General features: G+C 41.2%; 1 protein-coding gene across 8 annotated transcripts in view; it reads left to right on the forward strand.

Annotated features, from left to right (window-relative positions):
- nrxn3a (neurexin 3a) overlaps nt 1-26,796 on the forward strand; it is a 147,177-nt gene that overhangs the window by 96,932 nt on the left and 23,449 nt on the right. For 5 of the 8 annotated variants that reach the window (XR_004213417.1, XR_004213418.1, XM_031866735.1 and 2 more), the window contains 11 exons: nt 250-543; nt 755-902; nt 3,662-4,084; nt 12,108-12,311; nt 14,288-14,314; nt 18,039-18,158; nt 18,458-18,578; nt 19,206-19,466; nt 20,521-20,711; nt 21,472-21,645; nt 25,318-25,437. Coding sequence is in view for 6 of the 8 variants with exons in the window: in XM_031866735.1 (XP_031722595.1) it covers nt 250-543; nt 755-902; nt 3,662-4,084; nt 12,108-12,311; nt 14,288-14,314; nt 18,039-18,158; nt 18,458-18,578; nt 19,206-19,466; nt 20,521-20,711; nt 21,472-21,645; nt 25,318-25,437 (2,083 nt within the window). In the remaining 2 variants the exon portion in view is untranslated. The remainder of the gene's footprint in view (nt 1-249; nt 544-754; nt 903-3,661; nt 4,085-12,107; nt 12,312-14,287; nt 14,315-18,038; nt 18,159-18,457; nt 18,579-19,205; nt 19,467-20,520; nt 20,712-21,471; nt 21,646-25,317; nt 25,438-26,796) is intronic. The other 3 variants (XM_031866739.1, XM_031866740.1, XM_031866738.1) reach the window with 2 other exon arrangements.

Here is a 26,796-nt window from a genome sequence, read left to right on the forward strand (position 1 = left end):
CTTAATAGACAGGCTTGTAAATATGTGTGAGTTTGAATTGGCATTCATGTCTACAGATATGCATCACATTTATCTTGAAAACACAGATAACATTCTTGATATGTTGAGGTTCATATTGGATTCCTTGTTTGATCCTCACCTATTTAGTTGTCCTGGAGGTACTTGGTTAGGTGAAAAGAGTAAATATATCTATCTTTGACAATATCACAATAGAATAATAACTGTAATGCTATCCTTGCCCTATCACAGGTGGTGTATAAGAACAATGACATCCGTCTTGAGCTGTCCCGCCTGGCTCGCATTGTGGACCCTAAGATGAAAATCCAGGGTGAGGTGTCCTACAAGTGTGAGAATGTGGCCACTCTGGACCCCATTTCTTTCGAGACTCCCGAGGCCTACATCAGCCTTCCAAAGTGGAACACCAAGCGGATGGGATCCATCTCTTTCGATTTCCGCACAACCGAGCCCAACGGCCTCATCCTCTTCACCCATGGCAAACCTCAGGAACGCAAAGACGCTGCTCGCAGCCAGAAGAACACCAAGGTCAGTCCGTAATCCCAAGATCACGTGCTGATTTTAACTCTTAAGGTCAAAGGCAACCACACTTGTTGTTTGGAAGGTGGACAGATGACAGCCTTTTCATTCCAAGTCAAATATTCACAGACAGGAACCACAACTTACATTCCCTTTTTCAGTAAAATGACTTTAATTGTTTGCTAAACTTCTGTTGATGTGTTCATTTGACGTTCTCTAGGTGGATTTCTTTGCAGTAGAGCTGCTGGATGGCAGCCTGTACCTTCTGTTGGACATGGGCTCAGGGACTATCAAGGTAAAGGCCACCCAGACAAAGGTCAATGATGGTGCATGGTATCACGTGGACATCCAGAGAGACGGACGCTCAGGTCAGTTGTGTTTGTGAATCAGTGAGGTTTACTACCTCTAATAACCTTTTTCTATAAAAAATAGTTGTTAAAGTTCTTCAGTACTTGTCTTTACGAAATACAAAAAAACTAAACACTGTACTTTTAATTAGTTATCCAGTACTTATGACTTATGAAGTTGTTACCGAAGATTTGTTGACTACCCTCAAATAGCAAAAAAATGAATGAACTGAATATGATATCAAAACACATTTAAAGGGGTCATATAATGAAAACTCCAGTGCTTGTGTATACATTTGGGTATCTTGAGTGTTGACCAACCCACAAACCGTGGAAAGAAGACATTTGTGTCAGAGTCAGTCATTTGTGCCATGGTCTTGGGTTTCTCGTTTAGTTTCCTGTTTTTCTTTTTTTTGTACGTTAACTTTCACCTTGTGTCATGTCTGGTTTGACTTACTTACTTTGTTCCACCTTTGTGTAATCACCCTGTTGTCCTTGTGCCTTCATTCTATGTGCTTCCCCTGTTTCTTTGTCAATTCATCGTCTTACCTTGTCCAGACAGTTTGTCAGTTTGTCAGTGTTCCTGGTTTAATTCACTTTTGCCTCAGTTTCCTACCTGATTTTGGACTTTACACTGTAAGTTTACTCATTAGTCAGATCCTGCTGTCCTCTTATCCTTTTCTGTGTTTTGGTCCATACTTGAAACTTGACAGTACCAACTGACAAATAATGGACCCAGCAGATTTATTTGATGATGAGCTGTGTTAACTGGTATATTTCCTTGGTTGCCTGTATGGGGAATAAAAATGAGCTCCTAGTGGGGGGATCAAAGATCATGCTCTGAAGCTGGCATGCATGGAGGTTTCCTGTAAGCCATGGCTAAGGAGGTCTTTATCTGGGTGGCTTTTGGACTTAATAAACACCCCTGATTCGCTGCCTGTCTCCCAGCTAGCTAGCCCCCAGTCTACACCCCAGTTTGCTAACCTCCAGCCTGCTAGCAACCAGCCTCTATACCAGTCTATGGACCTTGGGTTCCTGAGTCTGCTGTCCCCGTATCCTGAGCCTGCTTTAGCCCCAGACCCTTTTCTGGGAACCAGCCTGGCCTTTGGAGGTCTTGATAGCTTCCAGTCTGCATGCCTTCTCCCAGCTAGCCTACGATCTGCACCCCAGTCTCAATCTCAGGCTGCATCTTGGCAGGAGACATCAATCCTCCAAAATTCCCAGTGACCCCAGTGACCCCGGGCCTCTGTTTCTCAGTACCATGATCGATGCTCAGCCTGGCACCCAGCTGAACCTCGAGTTGGCTGTCTCTGCTGTCTTGCTGCATGTGTTCCTGAGTCAGCTATCCCCACTGACGTCCTGTTTGTTCCTGTGTCGGGGGTCCCTGCCAACTTTAAGCCAGTTCTTGCACCGGGGGTTTCAGTCAATATCAAGCCATTTCCTTGCATCTTGTCAGAAGTCTCAGAGGACATCAAGCCTGTTCCTTGTGTCATGAGGTAGTCCAACCTGCTCCTTGTGTTCTGTGGTGGTCCAACCGACACCAGATCCTCCCCAGCTGTGGCCGACACCTGCTTCTCATTTCCGGTCCGGCCAATACCTGTTCCTGGTAGGCTGCAGCAACCTCTTGTTCCTGTTCAGACCTACAGTTGGGTCATCAGTTGGCGACTGAATTCCCTGAAATCAAGTCCCGATCCAAGCTTCAGTTGTCTGAATCGGTTCCTGAACTCCTGCAACCCGGTCCAGCAGTCTTCCCCCTGGACCGTGTTGCAGTAGAATCTTCTGGCTCCAGCAATTTATTCGGATCTCAAGTCTGCATACTGGCCTCCTGAGAGGTCCTGCCTTTGGCGTCAGCCTCCAGAGATGTCCTTTCTTTGTCGTCTGTCTCCAGGCCATCCACCAGACTAGGATGTCGCCCTCTGGGCCATCCACCAGAGGTCTATTTGGACTCTGAACTTTTTCGCCCTGATTTGTTTAACCCTGTGTGATAACCATGCTCTCCTTGTGTATTTAGTGTGTGTGCATTCCTTTTCTGTGTTAGTTGGTCGTCTAACCTTGTCCAGACAGTTTCTGAGTTTATCCGTGTTCCTGGTTTGTATTTGCTTTCCTGCCTGAAGTCTTTCCTACACTGTAAGTTTACTCATCATTACATCATTCCATATTTCCTGTTGCCTCCTCATCCTTTTCTGTATTTGCGTCTATTTCTAGAATTCTTGAACCATGACAGTTTCAGGGCTGCTTAGATCAGAAAACACGTGATTCAACAAGGCATTCATATTTTGCTCCCCTTCCTAATTCACATACAGGCCTATTAGAATATGTTGCCCCCCATCTGGCAATCTCCACCTACAGCTTGAGAACTATCTTTGCAAAGGTGCGCCATATTTTTCTCCCAAACCAATCGGAGCAGACTGGGCTTTTTAGGGAGGGTGGCTTAAAAGGACAGGCACTAAAACTGAGAGCTTCAGAAAAAGAGGGAATACAGGTATATTCAGACAGACAGTTTGAGAAAAATATTAGTTTTTTTTAGCAACTAGTAGAAACTAAAAATACGAGTATGAGCATGAAAATTAGCATATTATGTCCCCTTTAAATTATACAATGAGACAATAATTTGTAATAGTTCATTGCTTCCATCATTGTGTATACAGAATGATTTCTCTTTGAGGCAAATTTGTGATTTGTGATTTTGGGCTATACAAAATAAATGGAATTAAAAATGGAATTGATTTCTTCCCTGGTTAACACCATTCTATCTTGTGCCACTGTTGCTATCCATTCAGCTCTGTACCCGATCTCTACTCCCTTCATCCCCACCACAGGGACTATCTCCGTAAACAGCAGAAGGACCCCATTCACAGCCAGTGGTGAGAGTGAGATTCTGGACTTGGAGGGCGACATGTATTTGGGGGGGCTTCCCAGTGACCGCACCAACCTCATCCTGCCCACTGAGCTCTGGACAGCGATGCTCAACTATGGCTATGTGGGCTGTATCCGTGACCTTTTCATTGACGGTCGAAGCAAAGACATCCGTCAGATTGCTGAGGCACAAAATGGCGCTGGCATCAAACCCTCGTGCAACAAGCAGCCTGGCAAGCAGTGTGAGAGCTACCCATGCAAGAACCGAGGAGTCTGCAAAGAAGGCTGGAATAGATTCATCTGTGACTGCACTGGCACTGGCTACTGGTCACGCACCTGTGAGAGAGGTAAAGGCATTTTTCTCTTTCATAAACCTTAGACCATTCTGATACTATCTCAAAGGCAGAGGCAATAGTGTTTAAAAATGCCAGACACACCAGAGGACAGGAGCAGCCAGCGGTCACTGCAGCAATAATAAAGGAAGTCTAGATTGCATGCTTTGTACAGACTGGCTGTGGTAGTAGGAGATAGATACCAACTGTGTCCAATTTAAAGAAATACTTCACCCCCAAAATGATCAATTGTATACCACTTGCTCACCCTGTGTTACCTGAAATCCATGAAGAAAACATTTTTCTTTCAAAAAACAGAACATTCTTGATGAATTGAAGCATGAACAGTCTCACACAGGCACGCTACTCGTATGTCCGAGTACCGTTTAAATAGTGAAGTTTTAGTGAAGATACCTGTGTTTGGAAGGTACTGAGCATACGATGGGATAAATGACACTTGGATTAAACTGCATGAGTTGTGTGAGAGTTTGTCTTTTTTTACCTTATATCTATATCCGTTATCCTGTTGTTGTTTTTTGGTTTCATTGAGGCTACAACACTCTCCATTAAACTATCATAATATCTGCTGTAAGACTTGCAGGTTCCATACATACCGCTGAAAGCTTGACAGGCCTCCTGCGCCTAGTTACAGTTGCTAAGGAAGGACAGTGGCCATTTCAGGGAGGCCATTGTTGCATTAGTGACAGACTTACTGGTGCATTGCCGGTACTCAACATCCACCTGTCCCAATTTTCTTGTCTGATCATAATCACATCCAGTTCACTATTGCATCCCCAACCTCTTGTTCACAACTCGTCAGAGAAATAACCTTCCAATACACTAAATCCATCAATCTCCTCCAACACTGAGATACGCTTTCTAGTGCTCTCCCCCTGGCATCAGCCCTCACCTCACCTGATGATCTCGTAAATAACCTCAACAGCCGGACATTATTGTCTCCCTTCAGCGTCAGTGGACTCTTTAGATCATCGTGATGCTCCAAAAAAACATGAACCTAAACTCCGCACAATGAAACAGACTGGCCCCCAACTGGAATGAGTGGCAAAGAAAACATTCACTGTCCACCAAGAAGCCTAGAAACTCCCCCTCTCTGCTTACAAAGATGTGCTCACTGCCAAGTCTGCCTACGTCTCCATCCTCATCAATGAATTCAGCCATAACCCCCAAACCCTCTTATCTACAGTTAACAAGATTCTCAAGCCCTATTGCTACCTTTATACCTCTACACCTCTATAACAATGCAACTCATTTCACAAAATCACCACTATTAATACATCACTGCCCCCTGTGCCTGACCCAGCAGCCCCCCACTCCTGCCAGTCCTACCCCTCCATGCCCCCCCACCCCAAAAAACTAAACAAAAACAAAAAAACGCCTCTCCCTGTTCACTTCGTCACACTCACAAACTGCTCCCACAACAAAATCAAAGACCCCATCCTCACCCTTCAAGGCCCCACTGGCTCCCTCACCTCCCAGGCACGCAACCTTAGCATGATCACTGACCCCACAATCTCCCTCGACCCCCATATCCATCAAATTGTCTAATCGCCCTTTTATCAACTTGCAAACATTGCTAAGATCCGGCTTTCTCTCGCATGCACTGCTGATGACACACTTATCCACTCCTTCAATTCCTGCCATTTTGATCATTGCAAGTCACCCCATCTACAGCATCAGTGCTAGCTCCATCCACAGACTCCAACTGGTCACACCAAATCCTGGCACCACAGCACCCCACTCATTAAAGACCTCCACCGTGTGACGACTCGTTTGGACTCTGGTTAATTTCCCATCCTGTTGTATTTCGTATTCACTTACCCATGCTTCCTAGGTTGCTTTACTTCCTGCCATTGTTTAGTTTCCCACCTGTTTTGTTCCTCACATGTGTTCCATTATCTCATCAGACCTCCCAGTGCTTATACCCCAGCTGTTCACTACCCATTTGCCAGAATGTCTCAGTTCCTTGGACAAGACTAGTGCTCCAGCGTTTGTTTGTTCCTAGTGATTTACCTCAGCCTGTTTGTGGATTTTAATTGTAGTCTGCTTCTTTTTTTGCCTTATTCTTAGTGAGCTCTTTAGGTTTTTATTGATGGCTTTTTTTGTATGCAGAGTGACTATTCTGCTGACTGCTTGTTCTGTCTTTTGTGACTCAAAGCTCTCAGTAAACTTTTGGATTCTTGTACTTCACTTTATTCTCGTGTGATCCTTGCTATTAGTCTTTTGTCTGATCATCACATACTGTCTTACATACATCTTGTATATCTGAGTCACATTGTTGTTTGTCTCATCAGCGCTCCTCAGTGTAAAATTTAGTTCTTGAAAAGGGCTACACAAAATGTATGTATTATCATTATTACTATTATTATTCATGTTATTATTATTATTGTAGATTATAGATTTGGGACATTTGATGTTTTTTGACACTCACCAGGCAAAGAACAGATACCAGACCTGGTGGTGAGTGGACAGTCCTTGCTCTCCTGCCACATAAACCATCTTCACACAAAGCAGCTGTCTGCCAGAGAACATTCCACTTCTGACCATTGTCATGTGCAGAAAGTTTAACAACTGATGGGAGTTGGAAACACGTCCCCAGCCCCCATATTTTGCTCATACTACTTTTTAGCATATCAAAGAACAGCTTTCTGATCATATCTCTGTATCTTTATCAGTTATTTGTCTCTTTCTTCACTCAGTGGGCCGCTGTAACATAATGTAACCTGAATCTTATTTTTACTTTTGAAAAGAAAAGTTGTCGGGCATCAGTGGGTCTCTGATATGAGGTCTATTTAGCTCATATATTTAGATGTATGTGTAAACATTGCTCTTTTAGGTTACATTTTCCGTTAGGTCATTTGAACAGTACATACATGAAGACATTACAACTGTGCTTTTCAGCTGATGCAATGATTTGAAAGCAGTTCCCCTGAAGGTGTGGACAAAAACATCTTGGTACTGTGTGCGTGTGTGTGTGTGTGTGTGTGTGTGTGTGTGTGTGTGTGTGTGTGTGCAGCCATTATATATTGACAACAATGCCTCCAGTTAATGTTAACTGTTCTGCATGAGGTTACCTGGCATTTGTCTTTGGCTCTGACTTCAACCAATTTGTCCAGCAAGATAAAGTTCCATAGCACTGAGTCATTACTGGTCTGTAATAGTCTGAGGATATATTTACATATCTCCTCTAACGCTTGGCATGAGCCGAGCCACCAGCTGGTCTAATTACAGTAGAGTTATTGAAGAGAGAAGAGTCAGCGTATAAATGATGTAGACACACCTTTGGCTCAGTTAAGTACTCTTATGATAACTATAACTCATGGAACTATAGAGCATACATTTATATTTATTAAGGCCATAGGTGTCATGATTCCAATGATTTAGTACTACAACAACATATTTTGGGCAACAAGCAACAGTTTCTTTGAGGTATCAATAAAGTTGATGTTATCTGGATCTTGGGTTTGTCTTTACAACATATTTAAACTGGAGCAGATCGGCAAGACAGTGTGTTAGAATGAAGGCCTGTCTCTAATATAAGCCTGTTTCAAATACAGGCCTGATTCTCACTACGGCTGAGGTTAATAGACCCTTTTCGAGAATTTACTGTCGCTTTCCTCCTCCCAGCAGCAGTAGTGATTAGATGTCTCCAATGATGGCAGAGTATTACTGTTCAATGACAACATCTTTCTGCTACTTCACTGAGCTGAATGCAACTAATACAAGACATATGAATGGGTCAGAGAGGCAGTGTCTTCCTAGAAACCAAACAAAATGCATTAACTTCTTCTTCTCGGTGGTTTGAATGTGGCAAGGTCAGTCAGTCAAAAGTGTATAAATCCTTTGGACACACTCTATTGAGACCATCTCACATGTAAGGTCACTACACACATACATACACACTAACACACGCAGATACAGCCAAGAAATATTACATGTCAGAATTAATCTGACAGCCCAGTCCACAGCTTTAATGAGAAGTTAAATTGTGTATGTTACGCCATGAGGTAATCTGACACCTTGTCAATTAGACATCAGTCCTAGGCATCTGTGTGACCAATCACAGTCCCTTATTTAATGTGCAGTTGACATGTACAGCATGTGAACACACAAGTGAACACTCAACATCAATGTTGTCACCTTATCCTCATTAAAAACGTTTTAGGGTGCATTAAGTAATGAAAGAGAAAATATTATGTTGTGCAAATAAGATCCATATTATGCATACGTCATTATGTTGTTTGTTACGTTATGCTTCTCCACAATATGCTGCCAGCCCATATTAAATTATGTGTGTTCTCAACATTTAAATATTTCATTGTTTAAATCACAATTATCTTTAAAACTGGTATATCACAATACCCTGAATTTAAATGGAGAAATATGCATTACATATTCCAAACACACAGAAGTTATTAACATATCATTTCTGTTATTAACATAATTTCTGTGTTGGCATATCCCAACACATTCTCACACCAATGCGTCAAATAACGCAGCTCGGTCAGTTGCATCAGCTTCAAACTATGACGCTCTACGTTCCCTTCTATATTGTGTCAGTGATGTAATGTCTTCACTATTTAGAGGAAGTTAGGTCGACGTTATCTTCACTACATATGAGACTACTGCACGTGAGTCACGTGACTAATGACTGACGTGACAAAATGTCAAGTGTTACTTTTAGTTACACATGGGAAGTGAACAGCAGCCTCCTGAATGAAGATCCTGTGTTTGTTTGACCAGTTCACCTCCCTTTTGCTCTCTTAACTATGTCAGTTAATGTTGCTTGCATGCATTACATGCGTTACTTTGCGGTTGCATAGCAAATGCATGGCTGCATCGCACATCTGGGTATCTATCGCACCGCTGCCTTTGTGCCACATCCTTTTTGTTATGTTGGAGTTAGTCATTATGTGAGACCATTCTGCCATTACCATGACTTGGTAATAAACAATATTCTAAAATAACCGTTTTATGTGAAGTAACAGCCAGCATTAATTATTTTGTAAAAGTAAGAACTAATATGTTTTTGACATAAAACTGTGCACTAAAAACCCGTTTACCAGTATATTCTTTTTAACCCCGAGCCAATAAAAGTGTGTAGGATGTGCAGCCTGTTCAGGTTGTCAAATACAGCCGCTTTGTCTCTCCCCTCGATGTCTGATACTGAGGCACAAGCACTCACGTTCTCTCCGACTGTTGGGTCTCTCTCTCCCGTCTCTGCCGTGTGTGTGCGTGTTTATCTCACTCGAGTCGAGGGTGATAATTATCAGAATACACATATTTGATTGGCTGAGTAGCATCACGTGATATGATTTACAACGCATGTAATTGGTCGGTGTTTCCTGGACCGCTGAACAAGTACCGTAAAGGCTGGAAAAGCTGCACCGGTTAAAATAGAAGCCTTCTGTCAAAATGTAATAATTCTCAATTATCTATAGGTTGAAGGTCTATTTCCAGATACAACGGCGTCTATTAGTGACCCCTGGTCTAGACCTTCCTCACATCGCCATCCATCAAAGCTTCCCTGCGGTTGAGAAATTAGTTGTTTCTTTTTCTCATTACTTCTGTCATTGACCAGAACCACACAGTGCCTCTGTCTCTTCCTCCTGCAACTCAACGATCATTTAGTTCTTTTATTTTCTGTTTTTCCGCTTTTTGTTTTGCCCGTGCTCTCCTCTACCTCCGTATATCCGTCTCTCCGGTCTCTCCCTGCCCCTCCTCCCCACTGTCAATGCTCTGATATAAATATAAAGTAACAGTGTCTGGAAGATTAAGATTTGCAATGGCCACACACCCACTAGGGATTGAGAAGAGTGCATCCTCGGTTGCTGAGGCATTTTGGTGCACGTCATGAGGCTGAGCATATGCTAGAAAAAATATCTTCAATCCTTAGTAAGCCCTAACTGTAAGAAAGAATCCCGAAAGAGTCCTGGGAACACATTTTAAAATGTGAGCTGCAGGAGAGTACATGCATTGCTATGTGTGTACTTTGCTTCTGTATGATTAAAGTACTCTATAGTGATAGTTGTAGCATAATTGACCCTTTTCTTGCCCTCACCCCCGCTGCTACTCGTCAAGCTGTCAAAGCTACCATGGAGCCCACACTAAATGTTGTCACATTTTTGGAAAAATGAAAAAGCGATTTACAGAAGGGTCAACAACATGTGTTCGACGGATATTTGATACATGACAAAGATAGAAGCTAAAGTGTAAGGACGTGTCTTACCAAGAAAAGCAGTGGGATCATAATTACACAGCTGAGGGATCCCAATTGGAATAGGCCGATGCTATACGCTATAATTGGCCAGTCAGTGTTCGAGGGGCGGGACTTAGTGAAGGGTCAATTGTTGTGGTTTACTAGTGCTATCATGCTGCACTGTTTGATTGATTCATTCATTTTAAAAAGCTATTTCAGCTAAAATTGTTTAATACGCATTTAAATATAGCATTAAAAGTTCTTAAAGTCTATTTGTTTTGTATGGATTAAAGTGTTAATCTGTGAGCTTTAGAGGTGCTGGTAGATGGATGTTGTCATTTTTGGATTCAGCCAGGCTAGTTGTTTCCCCTTGTTTCCAGTCTTCGTGCTAAGTTTAGTTAGAGAACTTAAGTCAATTTATAGTTAAATCAAGATCAGCGATACTATATATAAGTAAACTCCCATGATGCGCTGATTAGCCATGGATATAACGTCCTTTTCTGTTTTGTGAAGTGTTGTAATGTTTTAGATTTTAAGGTTTTTTTTGTTTGTTTTTCTTGCATTTACCGTTTTGCCATTGTGTTTTCTAAAATGTTGTGTTTTCGTTTTTGTGTTGATTTTTCTATTTTGTGACTGAGTTTTATGGACGATCTTGTCTATTTCATCGTAGGGTCATTGTATGCCCAACAATATATGTAAACAGTAAGATAATTGTCGACTGGCAAATATAATGATATTCTTTATTTTTATGAATGCATTCTAAAGGCAAAGTCAATTCATCGATTATTTTACCTTTTGAAATGTGTATTTGCACATTTGCAGAGCCTTCTTGTCAGCCATTATATTGTTGTAGCGGTGCACAGAATGATGTCACACAGGCTAAATCTGGTGCTACACATTTAGTGAAAGTGTTCTGCAAACTACACAAACATGCCTTTAGGTATACAGTTGCTACACAGCATTTTCTGCTTCCATTTTATACACAGAGATTGTCATAATCTCGCATATTCACGCGAGACTTCCCTGTGACTGTACCTTCACAGACACTGCTCATGTAGCAACACTGACACCTACTGGTGATCCACTGGCCTAACAATGTAGCTGGTGATAAATAACACAGTACCCCCAATTTGAACTACAATGAACATGTACTTCTCATAAACATATTGTGGTAGTTTGATTCTCCTGAGTGTTCTTAGGAAGCTGTGCCTTTTCAACCAGAGAGTTTATGCTGGTTGACCATGTGAGATCTTAAATGTGGGTGCCCAGGAAACTACAACTGTAGACTCTATCCCCTCTTTATGTGCAGTGGGGGATGGTCACTCTGCTTCCTCCTGAAGTCGATGATGGGTCTGTGGATCCAGGGTGGGTGGGAGAGCAGCCATGATGTGCCGAAGGACAAGTCTTTCCAGGCACTTCATGATTATTGGTGTTAATGCGACGGACCTGTAGTCGTTGAGCCAGGTTATTGCTGTCTGCTTCAGGACTTGCACTATTGTATATGTTTTTTTGGCATGTGGAGACAATGTACTGTGGATGGATTGAAGATATTTGTGAACGTGTCAGCCAACTCAGCAGCTCAGTCTCCGAGAACTTGTCTGTTTCCCACTCTCCATATTCCACCGTACCCATCTCTCCTATCTAATATTCATCTATAAGAAGGGAAAACAGAGCAGGGAGCCCCCCAGCAGTTTAATCCAGCCATGGTCTGGATCGTCTGACTAACATTGGCAGCCCTAGAGCCGCGAGCATTTCCACAGTGTCAGGTCCCAGCTGCTGCTATTGCTAACATCTGTCTATGCTCCTGACTGTCTCACACAGAGGCTTCCATCCTCTCCTATGATGGCAGCATGTATATGAAGGTGGTGATGCCCAACATCATGCACACTGAGGCCGAGGACGTCTCCCTGCGTTTTCGCTCCCAGCGGGCCTATGGCCTCCTCATGGCCACCACATCTCGAGAATCAGCCGACACGCTCAGGCTGGAGTTGGACGGCGGTCGCGTCAAACTCACGGTCAACCTAGGTATCGTATGCCCACCCCCACCCCCACCCATCTGCCTCCACACACCTCCACCTTCACCCTGAGACAGTTCACTGTTGAGCGGTGACCTCTCCTTTCACTTCGATGTCTTTATGCACAACTTTTGTTTTTCCATCAGTTACTCATCACTATGGTTCCCCAGCTTTAGAACATTGATAAGAGATTTTTTTTGCATGGGTGTTCATGCAGTTTTTACACACACATAACTATGGACTGCTTACTGAAAACCACTCTTTACAGGATAACATCTTAGGCTCCACATCAGAACTTATTTCATTTCAGTGGTAAACATGTTTGGCCCCTCTTTGAAACAGACAAACCAAAGTCATACCTGTATTCTTGTTTGCAGAACTTGTGAGACAGTCACAGCACAATAAGAGTAAAGTAGAGATAATGTGCTTAAAGACTGGGTTCAAGTAAATATTTTAAAGGAACAGAGTGTACTCAGACTTTCTAAGAGGTGACTTTCACCAAGTATGCCCACTGATCTTCAGTCCATCATTCAACAGGATATTAGAAAAAAACGATTTTGTCTTTCTCACTAATTTTCTCTCATTTTCTGTCTGACATCGAGTCATTTCTCTCTCACCTTCCTCTTCTCCTGGGTGGTTGTTTTCTTTGCTAATGATGTCTTTTCTGGAAGTCAATGCTTTTTCTGTGTTTTTGTTTTTATGTTTCCCTGTCAACTCCATTTTCCATCATGCTTTGTCAAAAGATGGTATTCACCCCTTCAAAGGCCTTAAGCCTGCGGCCCGTCAGGCGAACAGCCCGAGAACAGAGCCCAGCTAAACCTACAGCTGGCTGCGACCCCAAATACTTCCAATCATACTTTGTAAAGAAGTATGAGAATTCTAAGTCACACTAATCAATTTATATGTTGCATATAACATACGACATGTCACGTAAGAGTAATGGCAATATTAACAGACATCAGCTGGTTTGCCAAGCCACATTTACATAACTCATTCACTAATTATATGAATGTATGTCATGTAAGTCACACCCCAGATTTTAGTCAACATGTTTATGTTGTGCAGCTCTAATTGGTCAGAGATGATTGCTTAGCCTATGTTAATCTGTGTGATTTCCTACAGAACGTTTGTAAAAACGATTGTAAAGGTCTAGCCTCTGATGTAACACATGTAGGCATAGTGTAGCACTCCGGATCTGATGGTTGGGGTTCCTGTGCCTCTGCATGGTGCTGGTGCTGATTGGATCGTGGCTGTTTGCTCCCACTTTTCTGTTGCGGTTGACGACACATGAAACCACCAGCCACATGGTGACCAACCCTCACTGTCTTCACAACTGCATACAGCAGTTATTGTGGCCTCTGTTCAGATACTTTAGATTTTCACTGTCTATCACACCATTGACTTACAAAATCAACCTTTTTGCTGTTTTAATAGCATATCAAATGAACAAATTCTCAGTCTGTATTTCGTGACTTCTCAAAGGTGACTTCGTGGCTCTAAGTCAGATGGCTGCTACCACCTTGCTGGTGCGGAGGCTTTGGAGCCAGAGGCTTTGACTTTTCTATTCTTAATATTCAAACCTAAGGAGGAACAGTCAGTGTTGGGTTGGAAAACTCATGTGGCTGGTACTACAAGTGGCCATTTTACTGTAAATACTTTGCCGAAACAATTAATAAATTTCAACTCTGGTACTATGGGTAACAAAAGAGCCCAAGCTCTAGAAAAGCAGCTTTTACAACCAGCACATTTCTTTGACAAATCCATGCATTATCTTATTTACTATTAAATGATGTTTTTGGAAATATTTAAAGTATATCATTTATTTCATGGTAATTTAGCATAAAGTTGACTAAATACTAAATGAATAAAATGGCTGCCTTCCTGCATGTGTACGTCCCCGGAAGGGTGGACTTTTTGTTTTTGGATGTCTGCAGCAGTAACCTTGAAGGATGCAATTTCATCTGTCATTTATTCTTCCCCATCTAGACTGTATCAGGATAAACTGTAACACCAGTAAGTTAACACTCAAGTTTCATTTTGCTGTTAATGTTGATGGTATGTTGATGTATTTTTTTTTTTTAAGGAAATGTGTTTTTACAATGTGAGTCCTGCACTGCCCTCCACTTTCTTTTAAGCCTATCGTGTGGAGGATGATGGTTAGACTACCCATAATTCAACAGGAACCAAAAGAAATAGCCTCAGACAAATGGAATGAGTGGTGATTCATTTGAATTATTAGACAGATCTAAACTACTTTACTCTATAGGTTTACAGTTGTATTCTCACACCACGTTGCCCTGTACACAGTAGTAACAATATACACGTGTGTTGTACTTCACTTCACAACTTTTAGGTAAGTGTAGGAAATTCCTTGTCATCACTTTTTATTGTAAGTGATGACATTATGTGATTACAATCTGAGAGGCAGGTTTTAGTTGTAGCTAAGTACTACTTAGGTCCTCTTACCAAATATCTTGACTGTCCTGAAACACATTGGTCCCAGTAACTGACACACTTAATTTGGATGGTCCATTAATAATTGTAATACTGTAGATGAAGCTTTTCAACACTGTCTGCCTATTTGGTGCACCTCCCACAGGCCAAATAACCTTAACACTGACCCCATCTTCAATGCTGCGGAACCCCCTTTTTCTAACACCAAAACAACATAGTTACTTCCATCCAGTGATGTTAATTACAATAACGGGTACATTTCATTATAGTGCATGCAACAGTACTTGCTTAGTGCTTCAAGAACCCACTTCAAATGAGAAGCCACATTTCATTAGACTATAACATCGACCACAATGACTACGTTTACATGCACACTCATTTTCCACTGTTATTCTGAATAGGACAATATTGAGAATTGTATATGGTTCATGTAAACACCATATTCAGTTTGTATATTCGGAATTAGGCGTTATTCCGAATGGAGCGTTTTCCGATTAAGACGTGTGTGATATTATTCAGGTTTTAGGAGCATGTATACAGCGCAGTCAGAATATGCGTCTCAATAGAGGTTTTTACAGCTCTGTGCGACACACGGCCTCTTTCCTGTTTATCATCAGCTCTGTGTGTTAAACACAAACCAACTACTAGCCATTAGTCTGCAATGCTGGAGTGGAGATGCATGTCCAAAGGAGAATCCCACATTTCTGGTCTGAAGGAGAAACACACCTACTTTTAAGCATGATGAAGGACTTTTTGGGACCAGCGCAAATATCGTAAAGCCGACCTTTTCAAGAAGGTGGTTGAAGGAATGAAAGAGGGAGGCTGTGTTCACAAGGTCTGACTAGTCCTCCACCAGAGGAAAACTTTGAAAAAAACGATTCTGACGCAAAGAAACAAAATGGCACAAGCGGCTCCTGCCTTTTCATTTTTTCATATTATGACGTGATAAACGACAGGTTTGGGCATTGACCCATCAAACACAGCCGAGAATGGCGTTGACGCGGGATTCCCTACCATGGTGATGAGGATGCGTCATGGGGTCGTTTTACGTTAAACGGAATATGTATGAGAACATAAGTGAAATATATATTGTCTTTTTCACAATAAGGGCAAAAGTATTTGGTGCATGTAAACATAGTCAATGTAAGTGCAGTTATTTGCGACAGCTGACACATTCAGAAGAAAAGGCAACATACAGTCTTAACATGGCTTAGGGGAATGTTTTTCTTTAATTAAATTAGCATACTGTACATGGAGTCCAGTGCACAGTGTGTAATTGATAAAAGATATTTTTATTCCAGCTGTAAAACTTTGTTGTAACATAAACTTTACCAACAATAGTCCTCATAGTTCCAACAGAGAGAAACGATATATATTACTATACTTAAACAGTTGCTAAAGATTATGAACTGAATATCAAAACTGAATTCCCAAATTACACAGAACATGCAGGAAAGTTTTGTATTGTTCGGAAAATGTGGTTCAATCCATTGTATTATTCTGTCAGGTTACATTCTACCCAATCAAAGTTTAGGAATGGTGATTCTCTACAAGTGTGTCTGCTGCTTTTACAACGTAAAGTTCTTTATAGTTATGATACAGATTGCTTTTACTCATAATGAGGCCATTGAGATTTCACCTTATTATTAGCTGTTCGGTTTACAATCGATGAGTGAGTGTATGAGTTGAGTTATGTGTGTGAATGTGAGTGAGTCAAGTTGTAGTATGATCTGAGTGAATCTTTGCTCTTTGGGTTAACACTTTATAGATCTATCCTTGGTGCAGGCCTTCATTTTTCTTTCCAGTATAACATTAGGTTGGTCAGTTTGAGAATTGAGGTAAAAGTCATTTGAAAATCTAGTCTTAATGTCTGTCGCTGTTGCAGCTGTGCCAGCAGTACGAGGAGCAACAACTAAGGTGTATCTCCGTCCGTAAATATATGATCACAAAAATCATCTCTGTTTGAAGTTACAATTAGGCATGACATCTCTTGTAGGTTTAAACTTGGGGGTAAGATAAGATTAGGTTAATTTAATTTGATTCAATTTCTTTATATAGCATCAGATCATAAAAGAAGTTGTCTTGAGACACTTTTCATAACAAGCAAGTATAGACCGTGTGATCATTTACAGAGACCCAACATTCCACCCATAAGCAACCACTGGGGCGACAGTGGTGAGAAAAAACAACATGGCGATGGCCGTAATTCAAGATGGCGCCGGCGAAATCGTCAAACTGGAGGCTTCATAACACAAAGCAATGGGTGACGTCACGATGACCACGTCCACTTCTTATGTACAGTCTATGGTCGGGAGTGATATCCGGCCAATCCAAAGACGAGGATTGTAACCAATTTAAATTTAGTGATACAATGGTGATTGGGTCCGCCCACTTACTGTCAAAAAGAAAAAACACTCGCAAGCGAGCAGGTGAATGTTTTGCCAGCAAAAGAGCAGTTCTGCAAGGGGACACTCCTCTCGCTCAAAGCATGTTTTTCATGCGATATTCTGCATGCAGTGATGTGAAAGCACTCTCAAAAGTAATATGCGTCTGCGGCTGTTTGAGTTTCACGCACGTGGATCTCATTTGTGCTTGCAGGTGTTAGGGAACTAAAAAACTACATATTTTGTTGTTTAGTTTGGAGGACTTGTTGGTATCACACCTAAGAGTTCTTTAAGCATCCCTTTGAGTATTGGCATCGTATACACTAGCGTCCACATGTATTTTCTGTTGGTATAGATGTTGGTATAGATGTATTTCATCAAGTCATGGATCAAAAAGATGAGATAGGCAAGAATGACATTTTATATTGGACTGGTGACTGATGTGGCTGAGGATACTTTGGTGGTTTTGGTTTGGATTTCATAGTCAGACGATGCAATGAAGAGAGAAATGAAAGGACGCAAGGAAGGAAATAAGAGAAGGGAAAGAATTTCTGGAAGCCTATGATGAGTAAAAGCAATTTGTCCGACTGTATTTGCCCTTTCTATTTGAGAGTCAAGCCTCTTTTCTTTTCTGCAGTATAGTGGTGAGGTGTATTTGATAAGAATTATAAATGTCAAGTACTTTGTGTGTTTTTTCTCTGTGTATTTCACTGACTGAACCAAACCTTTGTTTCCCTAAAGCATACGAGCTACTTTGACCTATATTTAAAGCCATTTTTCAAGCTAAGCTAAGCTGCTTGTAGAATTCTGCCAATGATTCAAGGCTGACAGTTGGGAAAACAACGGTTTGGTTTGAGCCTCAGGATGTCTTTAACTTTGTGATTGACCATTGTTCTCAGGCAAGGGACCGGAGAACCTGTATGCCGGGCAAAAGCTCAATGATAATGAATGGCATACAGTGAGAGTGGTGCGACGCGGCAAAACCTACAAGCTAACTGTTGACGATGATGTAGCAGAAGGTACTTACCTGCATCAACTCGGTTCATGCTTGAAGGAATGCTCTTAATGTTGCCTTTTCAGTGGTATTACACCATGTTGAGGTGTGTTGCCATAGAGGCTGAGAAAATCAGTATGTAATCCCGCTACAAAGAAAGCATGTAGATCTGTAATCTTTGATGGCACTTTGCATCCATCTAATACTGTTAATGTAATTTTCTCCTTAAATCAGCCCTTTTGTGTTAGTGTCAGACAGTGTTCTCTTTTCTTTTCGTTTTTGTCTTTCTTTTCAACCCATCCCCTCCACCCTCCCCGTCTTCAGGCCAAATGGTGGGCGACCACACTCGCCTGGAGTTCCACAACATTGAAACGGGCACCATGACAGAGCGTCGATTTGTTTCCAGCATCCCATCCAGCTTCATTGGTCATCTGCAGAGCCTTAGGTACTCCGATAACCTACTTTTACTTTACCTTTTTAAATGTATACTAGTATATATTTAATGTTTTACTAATAACAGAGGGTTGCCACCCAAAATGATAGCTCTACAGAATATTTTTCCCTTTTTTAGGTAATTATTATGGTTTTACTGTTTGCTCCAGTCTCAGCATTCTGCAACTGTACATAAGGAACATTTAGAGAGCAGCTGGTGAAGAACACTGAGTAACTAAAGAGCCAGATATTTTTCACAGGACTTGGTGGAGTCCAAATCAAATTGCTTAGTTAATGTGAGACTTGCGTTTGTCCGAGGGTGATAATAAGACACAGGACAAAATGAATGCCATTTGTAAATTCAAATATTTAAATATACTGTATTACTTTGTAAGATATAAGATTTGTCAGGCAGTTTGTTTGCCAGCTTGTTGTGGAGTTCTGCTACCCCCAAATGGCTTTATTTTTTTCAAGAAACAAACTGGAGCTTTATTTAGCTACGGGTCTCTCATACCCTAAACTTAGTTTTCTTTACTTTTAATTATCCTTGACCAACAATTGTTTAGCAGGCTTTGAAGAACAAGAAGAATCTTATTTTGAAGTCAATCATGTCAAGTGTCTGTTCCTGTCCTTTCCTCAGGTTTAACGGCATGCTCTACATCGACCTGTGCAAGAATGGTGACATTGATTATTGCGAGCTCAATGCACGCTTTGGGATTCGTTCTATCATCGCCGACCCTGTCACCTTCAAATCCAAGAGCAGCTATCTGAGCCTGGCCACCCTACAGGCCTACACATCCATGCACCTCTTCTTCCAGTTCAAGACAACCTCCCCAGACGGCTTCATAATCTTCAACTCTGGAGACGGCAACGATTTTATCGCTGTAGAACTGGTAAAAGGGTAAGTCTTATTTTGAAAGGATGCTTGTTAACCTTTTACACATTGGAACCTTGAAGGTTTAGGAGTAGCCTTATGTGATTACCAACTTAAAGCTGCTATCGTAAATACTTTCATAATAACAATGTATGAAATGACAATGTAAAGAAGTCGCTCATAGCGATGAACCTACAGAGGATTCTCAGCTGAATCTGCAGCTACTGGCAGCTTTACAGAGCTTTATAGTGACATTCCTCTGTGTTTGAGCGTCTGCTACTTTACACGTCTCTCATTGCATCATGCCTGCCATCTTTTTTCAATGAAAACACTCTAAAAACCTACTTTACACCACTTACTCAGCAGTACGTCAACAGTTGACAGACACAGTTAGCAACCAAAAGCAGAGCTCACACCAGCGTGAATAATGGACATTTATTCATCAGGTGGACACGAACACCAAATGAATGACCATGTTGCTCTGTAACAGCTGGATGTGTGATTAAGCAACCATATGCTAACATGAAAGGGGATTGTTTCTGCTGCTCTCAAGTGGCTCATAGCAGTTATTGCAGATTGAAGTTATTGAGTTTCTCTATTACTAGGTCTTGTACACACACACACACAGTGTAATAACTAACTACATGTCTTCTCACCTCAAACATTTTCAGAAACATATCTTGGTGAAGTTTTTTTGTGATATTAGAGAAAGTATCCAAACGAGCCGCCATGTTGGTCAATTGAAACTATGAATGGGATTTTTACCTCAGGAACCTCATTGTTGAGGTCCATGCTTATTCACAGACACTCACAATGACGGCTCAGCCTTTGGGAGCAATCTGTGGGTTCAGTGTTTAGCCCAAAGACATTTCAACATGCAGAATGGAGGAGCTGGGGATAGAACCCCCGTCCCTCAAATTAGTGGATGACCTGCTGTACCTGTAACAATTACACTCTTCAAAAATTGCCCACCTTTTGGTTGAGGGCTGCCAGTTTGTGAGCATTTCAAAGAAAAGCTTTAAAAGCAGAAGGCTGAAGATTTCTGAAGCGATTTGTAACTCTTATAACTTTCCTCCTGCAGATACATCCACTATGTTTTTGACCTTGGAAATGGGCCCAACCTCATCAAGGGCAAAAGTGACAGGGCATTGAATGACAACCAGTGGCACAATGTGGCCATCACCCGAGACAACAGCAACACCCACACACTGAAAGTAGATGCTTCGGCCACTAGTCAGAGTATCAATGGGGCCAAGAATCTGGACCTGAAAGGTATGCAAATGACATGACTGACACATGTTACATGTGTGCATCTTCTTGTGTGTCCAGCATGTCGTTGAACTACTAAAAAACTGTCACTGTGCATTCAAATGGATCCATTCTTCGACATGTGACCCACATCATTTATTTTGTGCTTCAACAGGGTAAAGGTCATTTTTCTTACAATAATATTTACCGTGGAAAATGTTTTTCTGTCATACCATTAAAGGAATAGTTTCAAAATGTTGGACGTAAGGTATGGTAAGTAGTATTGAGAGCTCATTCTATGCATCAGGTGGAGCCAGATATCCATCTTTTCAGAGAGGAAATAGCCATCAGCAAATTGGATCAATGAGGGAGAAAGAAAATAAAGCACAAGCTCTGATGCTGGCTGTGTTGCTTTCTAAAGTGAACAGCCATGGACAGGCTGCCTAGAAGCTTATGTGTTTTGGTTCTGACGAATTAGAAACTGGTAGCAATTTAACACTGGCTTTGGGCCGTTGGATTGCCAAACTGTCACATGATTACATTCCGCTGCATTTTACAGTGTAACCTCCGACCCCATGACACCCCAAAAATTGTTGTGCTTTGCAGTTGTGTATTATAACTTTGTACATTTACTATATACTTGGTAAAAGTATACTCTACCCTGACAAATGAAGATGGCAGATATCTGTAAAAAACAAAAAGCTGATATTTAAAGACAAGATTTATAACATAGACATATGAGATAAAATCCTCCTACAGTGTCCCTATCTTATCTACACCACAGGTGATCTCTTCATCGCAGGACTGGGTCCAGGCATGTATGGCAGCCTGCCTAAACTGGTGGCTTCCAGAGAAGGCTACCAGGGCTGTTTGGCATCGGTGGACCTTAACGGTCGCCTGCCGGATCTCCTCAGTGATGCCTTGTTTCGCAGCGGGCAGATAGAGCGTGGATGCGAAGGTACACCGTCCCTCAAATCTGAGCCTGAATTAGACTTCTACAACACAAAGTTCAACTCCAACTCCAGCTCCGGCAGCCCTTTCTTCCTGCTCAATGCAAACAGTAGCTCAACAGCCCTGCATTCATACAGAATCCCCTCCATTCTAATAACCGTACTTGTAGCCTCACTCACCCACTGCTAGTCAGGCCAAACATTAAACAATCCCACGACACTGCCACCTGTTATCGGCCACATTGGTCGCCCCCTGACAGTGTCATTGCGATCACCATCAGAGCAGTTTTTGCCAGTGCAGTGACATACAATACTGCCAGAATTCTCCATTTTTATCTCTTTTGCTTTTGTAAAGTTTCATTTTTGTTTGGAATTTTGTGAATGTTTAGAGTCTAATGCAATATCATCGTAGAGAGAAGGTAATACAGAGGTCCTTACGAGTGGCTGGTTCAGGGGTGGAGATACAAAGCCGTGTGCATTTGATTGTAGAGAGATACATTCAGTGCAAAATTTCTAAAAAATTAAGAAAACATTTGAATGAATTCTATTGCATATCTAATTGATTAGCTGCATGATAACAATGGTACTGATGTAATTCCTCAAACAAAGAACCGTTCATGAACGGTTCTGGAGACATGCAGAGGATACGCCCACACAGACAGAGACTCATTGCTTTATAGTTAGAAGCGTAACTTTTCTGTCAGACACAAGACGGAAACGTCTTAACTAAAGCCTTAACTTTTGGGCTTCACTGTTTGGGGGAGGGGCTTAGCAAATGGTCAATTACAGGGAAGTAGAACAAACTAACAATGTAAATACAAAATAAAAATGGTTGCGTCATAAAAAGTCTATGGATGTGCAGGTTTAGAGCAAGCCGTAAAATCACAGCAGCTTTGGAAATCTTCATCAGGCCATACCCAGACTCAGTCCATGTCCTTTTTTCACAAAGCAAAACTTGCCTAATGGTTTAATTTGTTTTGTGTTGATTTCCAATAGTTCATGCATATTGTAGCTACATCAAAAGGGGCTGTTGAAACATTTTGCAAGAGCAAGTAGATGTCACTGTGGACAAAATGTTTCCATCTTCCTGTGCAAGTCGTCATTCTTTTGTAGTTGTTTTTTGTCATGGTCTTACAGTTCTGGGCGTCCACAACCTGTTGCATGGAAATCATTTTCTGTACAGATGTTTACTCTTGCCATATCATTCAGTTGGACATTGAGTGTACTCTGTTTTTTTTTCACATTAATTTACAGAACTCCATGTTAGACAAATACATGTGTTAGTTTATGTTTCATTTAAATCAAAACAGACGATAACATTGTGTACTGTATGTCCTCCTCGCTGTGACAGTCTGAATGGGCTTTTAGAAAACAATGCTTTTTACTGTACTGTATGCACTGCAAGAAAGTAATGGTTGACACATTTATTTTTCAAAATAAAATGTCATCAATCACAATGTTGGTCTTCTCCATGGCATTCTGTCTCATTTTTTTTTGTGCTTGTGTGATTTCTGTTCTTTCTATTTTTTTTTGCTTATGTATCATGATCAGTTGATTGGTCATTTGACTACACCGCCATGCACGGCCTGCTTTTCATTACAAGCTTTCATCGCATAAATGGATTTGTGTTTCTTTAGCCAGTGAGCCCTGATCAAAGGATGACCAGTAATGATAGTTGAGTCAGCTATATATCTTACTGTCACTAGATGGTGATACTGCACTCTGGCAAACATTTAACAGAACAGTACTAGCAGTAACATGAATAAGCTTCTCACTGTGGTTACATCATACATTAAATCCTGAGCCCGATCAGCGGATCAGCTGCAGGATTTTCCTACCTTGTCCCCGTAAATTCCAAAGTTCAATCTACTCCTCCAACTCATCAGCAATTCACTTGGTCCTGAACATCCTCTTTAACAGAGCAGCTTGCATCAGTTTACCAGGTAAGTCTCAACTGAACACATTGACCTGAGTTAAATGAGTTGATGCAGACTGACCGTTGGCATGCTGTGACCATTTATGGACCTAAATTAAAGCAGATATATTTAGAAATTTCACATAACCACAATAGTAGAGGCAGACTAGAGATGCTCAACACATCTACACCTACTTCCAAAGTGCATGGAGAAGGAAAAAATCTGCAGAGATGCAACTCGTATTGGCTCATATGGGGTCAGGGTCATCATGAAACACATTACTAATAGCATTTAAACAGGGTAGGTATGGAGCAGAAATCAATTTGAAAATATAAAAGACAACCCCTCATTTACACTGCCATTTGGACTGCTACTAAAGTGATTCGTTACAGTCAGATGTCTGAGAATACTCATGCTTTTAGTTTGTAGAACGTAGTCTTTACAATTGGATGTATGAAGGGTTTGTTTTGTTCACATAGAACACAAGACTACAATACAAGACTACAATGGTTCAACCAGGGTTAGCACTATTGGAACTGGATCACAGAATATCAGAAGGACATACTAACCACTGAGTAGACTGCAAGGGTCCAAAGACAAAAGGACTAACAGCTTAGAGCCCAGCTGATTGATGGTCGGTGACGCTTTTCTGGACTGGAAAACAGTCTGGGTGTTTGGAGGGAAAGAATAGTTCCAACACTATTTTCTCCTTATGTGTAACACTGTGGGGACATCTATGGAACAAACATTTAGTACATACCAACATATTAACATTATACATAGGTACAAAAATCAGGATTCACAGACAGTAATACAAAGAATACACTTAACACCAGCTGCAAGGTGGCACAAGCGATTTGTCTATGAGTAGACATAATTGTGGGGATTCTGGGAAACCCTTCTGGCTGCCCTGCATTAAGCCCATGTTTTAAAGTTTCAGGGGTGTAAAATAACATATATTTACAATTTTGTTTGTATTGAGAAATCCCCAGAATCGTGTGTGCCCTTGCCCATGCCCACTGAGAGTCTTGTAAAATTAGATTTCTTTGTTCTGTTTTGGTGTGTTTTTGTGATAACACAAAAAGTGCTGCAACTATCCCCTCCATTTTTACCCATTCATAATTTGCCTATAGTGCCGTATACCAGCTTATTCATTTCAAATGCTATGTTACATAATTCCATGTTTGGAAGAGCCAATCCCCCACACACATAGATGGGTTAGATATAGGGTCATGTGGCTTCAGGACAATCAGGGTGAGGGGAGTGCCCAATAGAGGACAAGGGAGACGCCGTATTTGGTCCATACATTTTAGTATGCCACACTGAATAGACACATGTTGTGTTAAGACCTATGCAGAAGTCTGAATGCTGCCACTTAGATACACTTCTCTTGCACTGTAGTGGTTTAACAGGCGGATATCTTATAAAACCAAAGCTGATTAGACACCGGCAGCCTTAACGCATTCATCCATGTGGATGAAAAACCAAAATTGTATTGTGAAGTGTTTTAGATAATCGGTCAGGAGGGGCTGGGTGTGGATGAAATACATGCTATCAGAGCTCTAAACCAAAGTAATGTCCCTTTAAAGTAGGTTCTGGGTTCACTTCACTCATGTACGGATTATGGTTATGTATTACTCCAAGTTCTCTCTCTCTCTCTCTCTCTCTCTCTCTCTCTCTCTCTCTCTCTCTCTCTCTCTCTCTCTCTCTCTCTGTCTGTCTGTCTGTCTGTCTGTGGTTCCGGGGATTGCTGGATTTCTACAGGTCCCAGCACCACCTGTCAGGAGGACTCCTGTGCCAACATGGGTATTTGTATCCAGCAGTGGGAGAACTACACCTGTGACTGCTCCATGACCTCCTACACTGGCACACAGTGCAATGACCGTGAGTACTGATCTCACTGTTAAATATCTAATGTCACACATGTATGACAGAGAGTGGACAAAATCCCACCAACTAAACACCGTGTTTGCTCCATCAGTGAGTTCTTAGAATGATGATGATGAAAGTGATAATAAAGATAAGGTAACATGCAATTCATGGATATACAGAATTGTCATATCACAGTGTGCACCTGTTTCACTGATCAAAACCAAGATGTTCTGCCAACTACTTGAACTACTCAAAAATTAAAACCAGCTGAACGTTAGACTAACTAGACATTCCACATTGTGTTCTAAGTCACAATGAAAATGACCTGTGTGGTGGAAAATGATTTTACCCGCTGTTGAGTCTTTTTAAGCTGAAATGAAGAAAATTGTCAAACAGAACTTGTCTTTTAAAAGTATTTATTCTCTGGCCAGAGAAGAGGCTCAGTTACACACAGTCACTCAGACTCCGTAGACGTGTGCACTCCAGATTAACATTTGTACAGAGTTATAAAGAGAGTGATCATGGGTGGGGGCCTGTGTACTGGAACATCCTGTTTCAGGTCGTGGTGCAGGCCGTGGCAGTTAAAGAAGTAGAAGAAGTGCTTTATCTGTGTAACAGACACACAGATGCATACGTTTTATCCTTGAGGCGTAGAACATGTGAATATACAATGAGTACTTGTTTTCCATCCTAAAGAAGAAGAGGATATGTGTGCAGGCAGTCAGCTGCATGGATCACAAGTTACATGATGCAAACTTATGATAGTTTGCAGGAAAACAAGTTACAAAACAGTTCTATTAATAAGAATATAAACTATGACAAGAATATATTTCCATTACCCAACAGCAAGATACATTTGAGCATGTTAACACAAAGGATGAAGATCTACTGAGTTCAGAGCAAAAGTACAAGTGCTCAGGCATTTACCATTTAAATGACATAATCGTTGATGCTCAATGGATTCAAAATGCTACACAAATGTCAAAGCTTGAATGCATTGTATAAGCATTCAACAGTGTGTGTGCATTGTTTAAATCACTTTTTTCTTTTTCTTAAGATGATGGAGGTAAGGCTTTAATTAACAACTATTTCAGCATGCAACACACTATTCGACCCAAAATTCAGAAAAGGAAAAATTCAGCAAAAAAAACCTTTTAATGGGGAAATAATGGAAGAAACCTCAGGAAGAGCAACAGAGGACCGTCAGACCAATAAATGTGTAGAATAGACTAGACCAACATAGTAAAATTATTATTATTATAATAATATTCCACATCTCTTTAGTGTTATGATATCTGCTATTCTTGTATTAACTTACTTTATGTACCTGTTACAGCACCTTACCACCACATGACGTCAGTTCATGACAGT

Source organism: Anarrhichthys ocellatus, unplaced genomic scaffold, assembly GCF_004355925.1.
Source record: "Anarrhichthys ocellatus isolate YVR2014 unplaced genomic scaffold, GSC_Weel_1.0 scaffold36, whole genome shotgun sequence".
Taxonomy (NCBI): Eukaryota; Metazoa; Chordata; class Actinopteri; order Perciformes; family Anarhichadidae; genus Anarrhichthys; species Anarrhichthys ocellatus.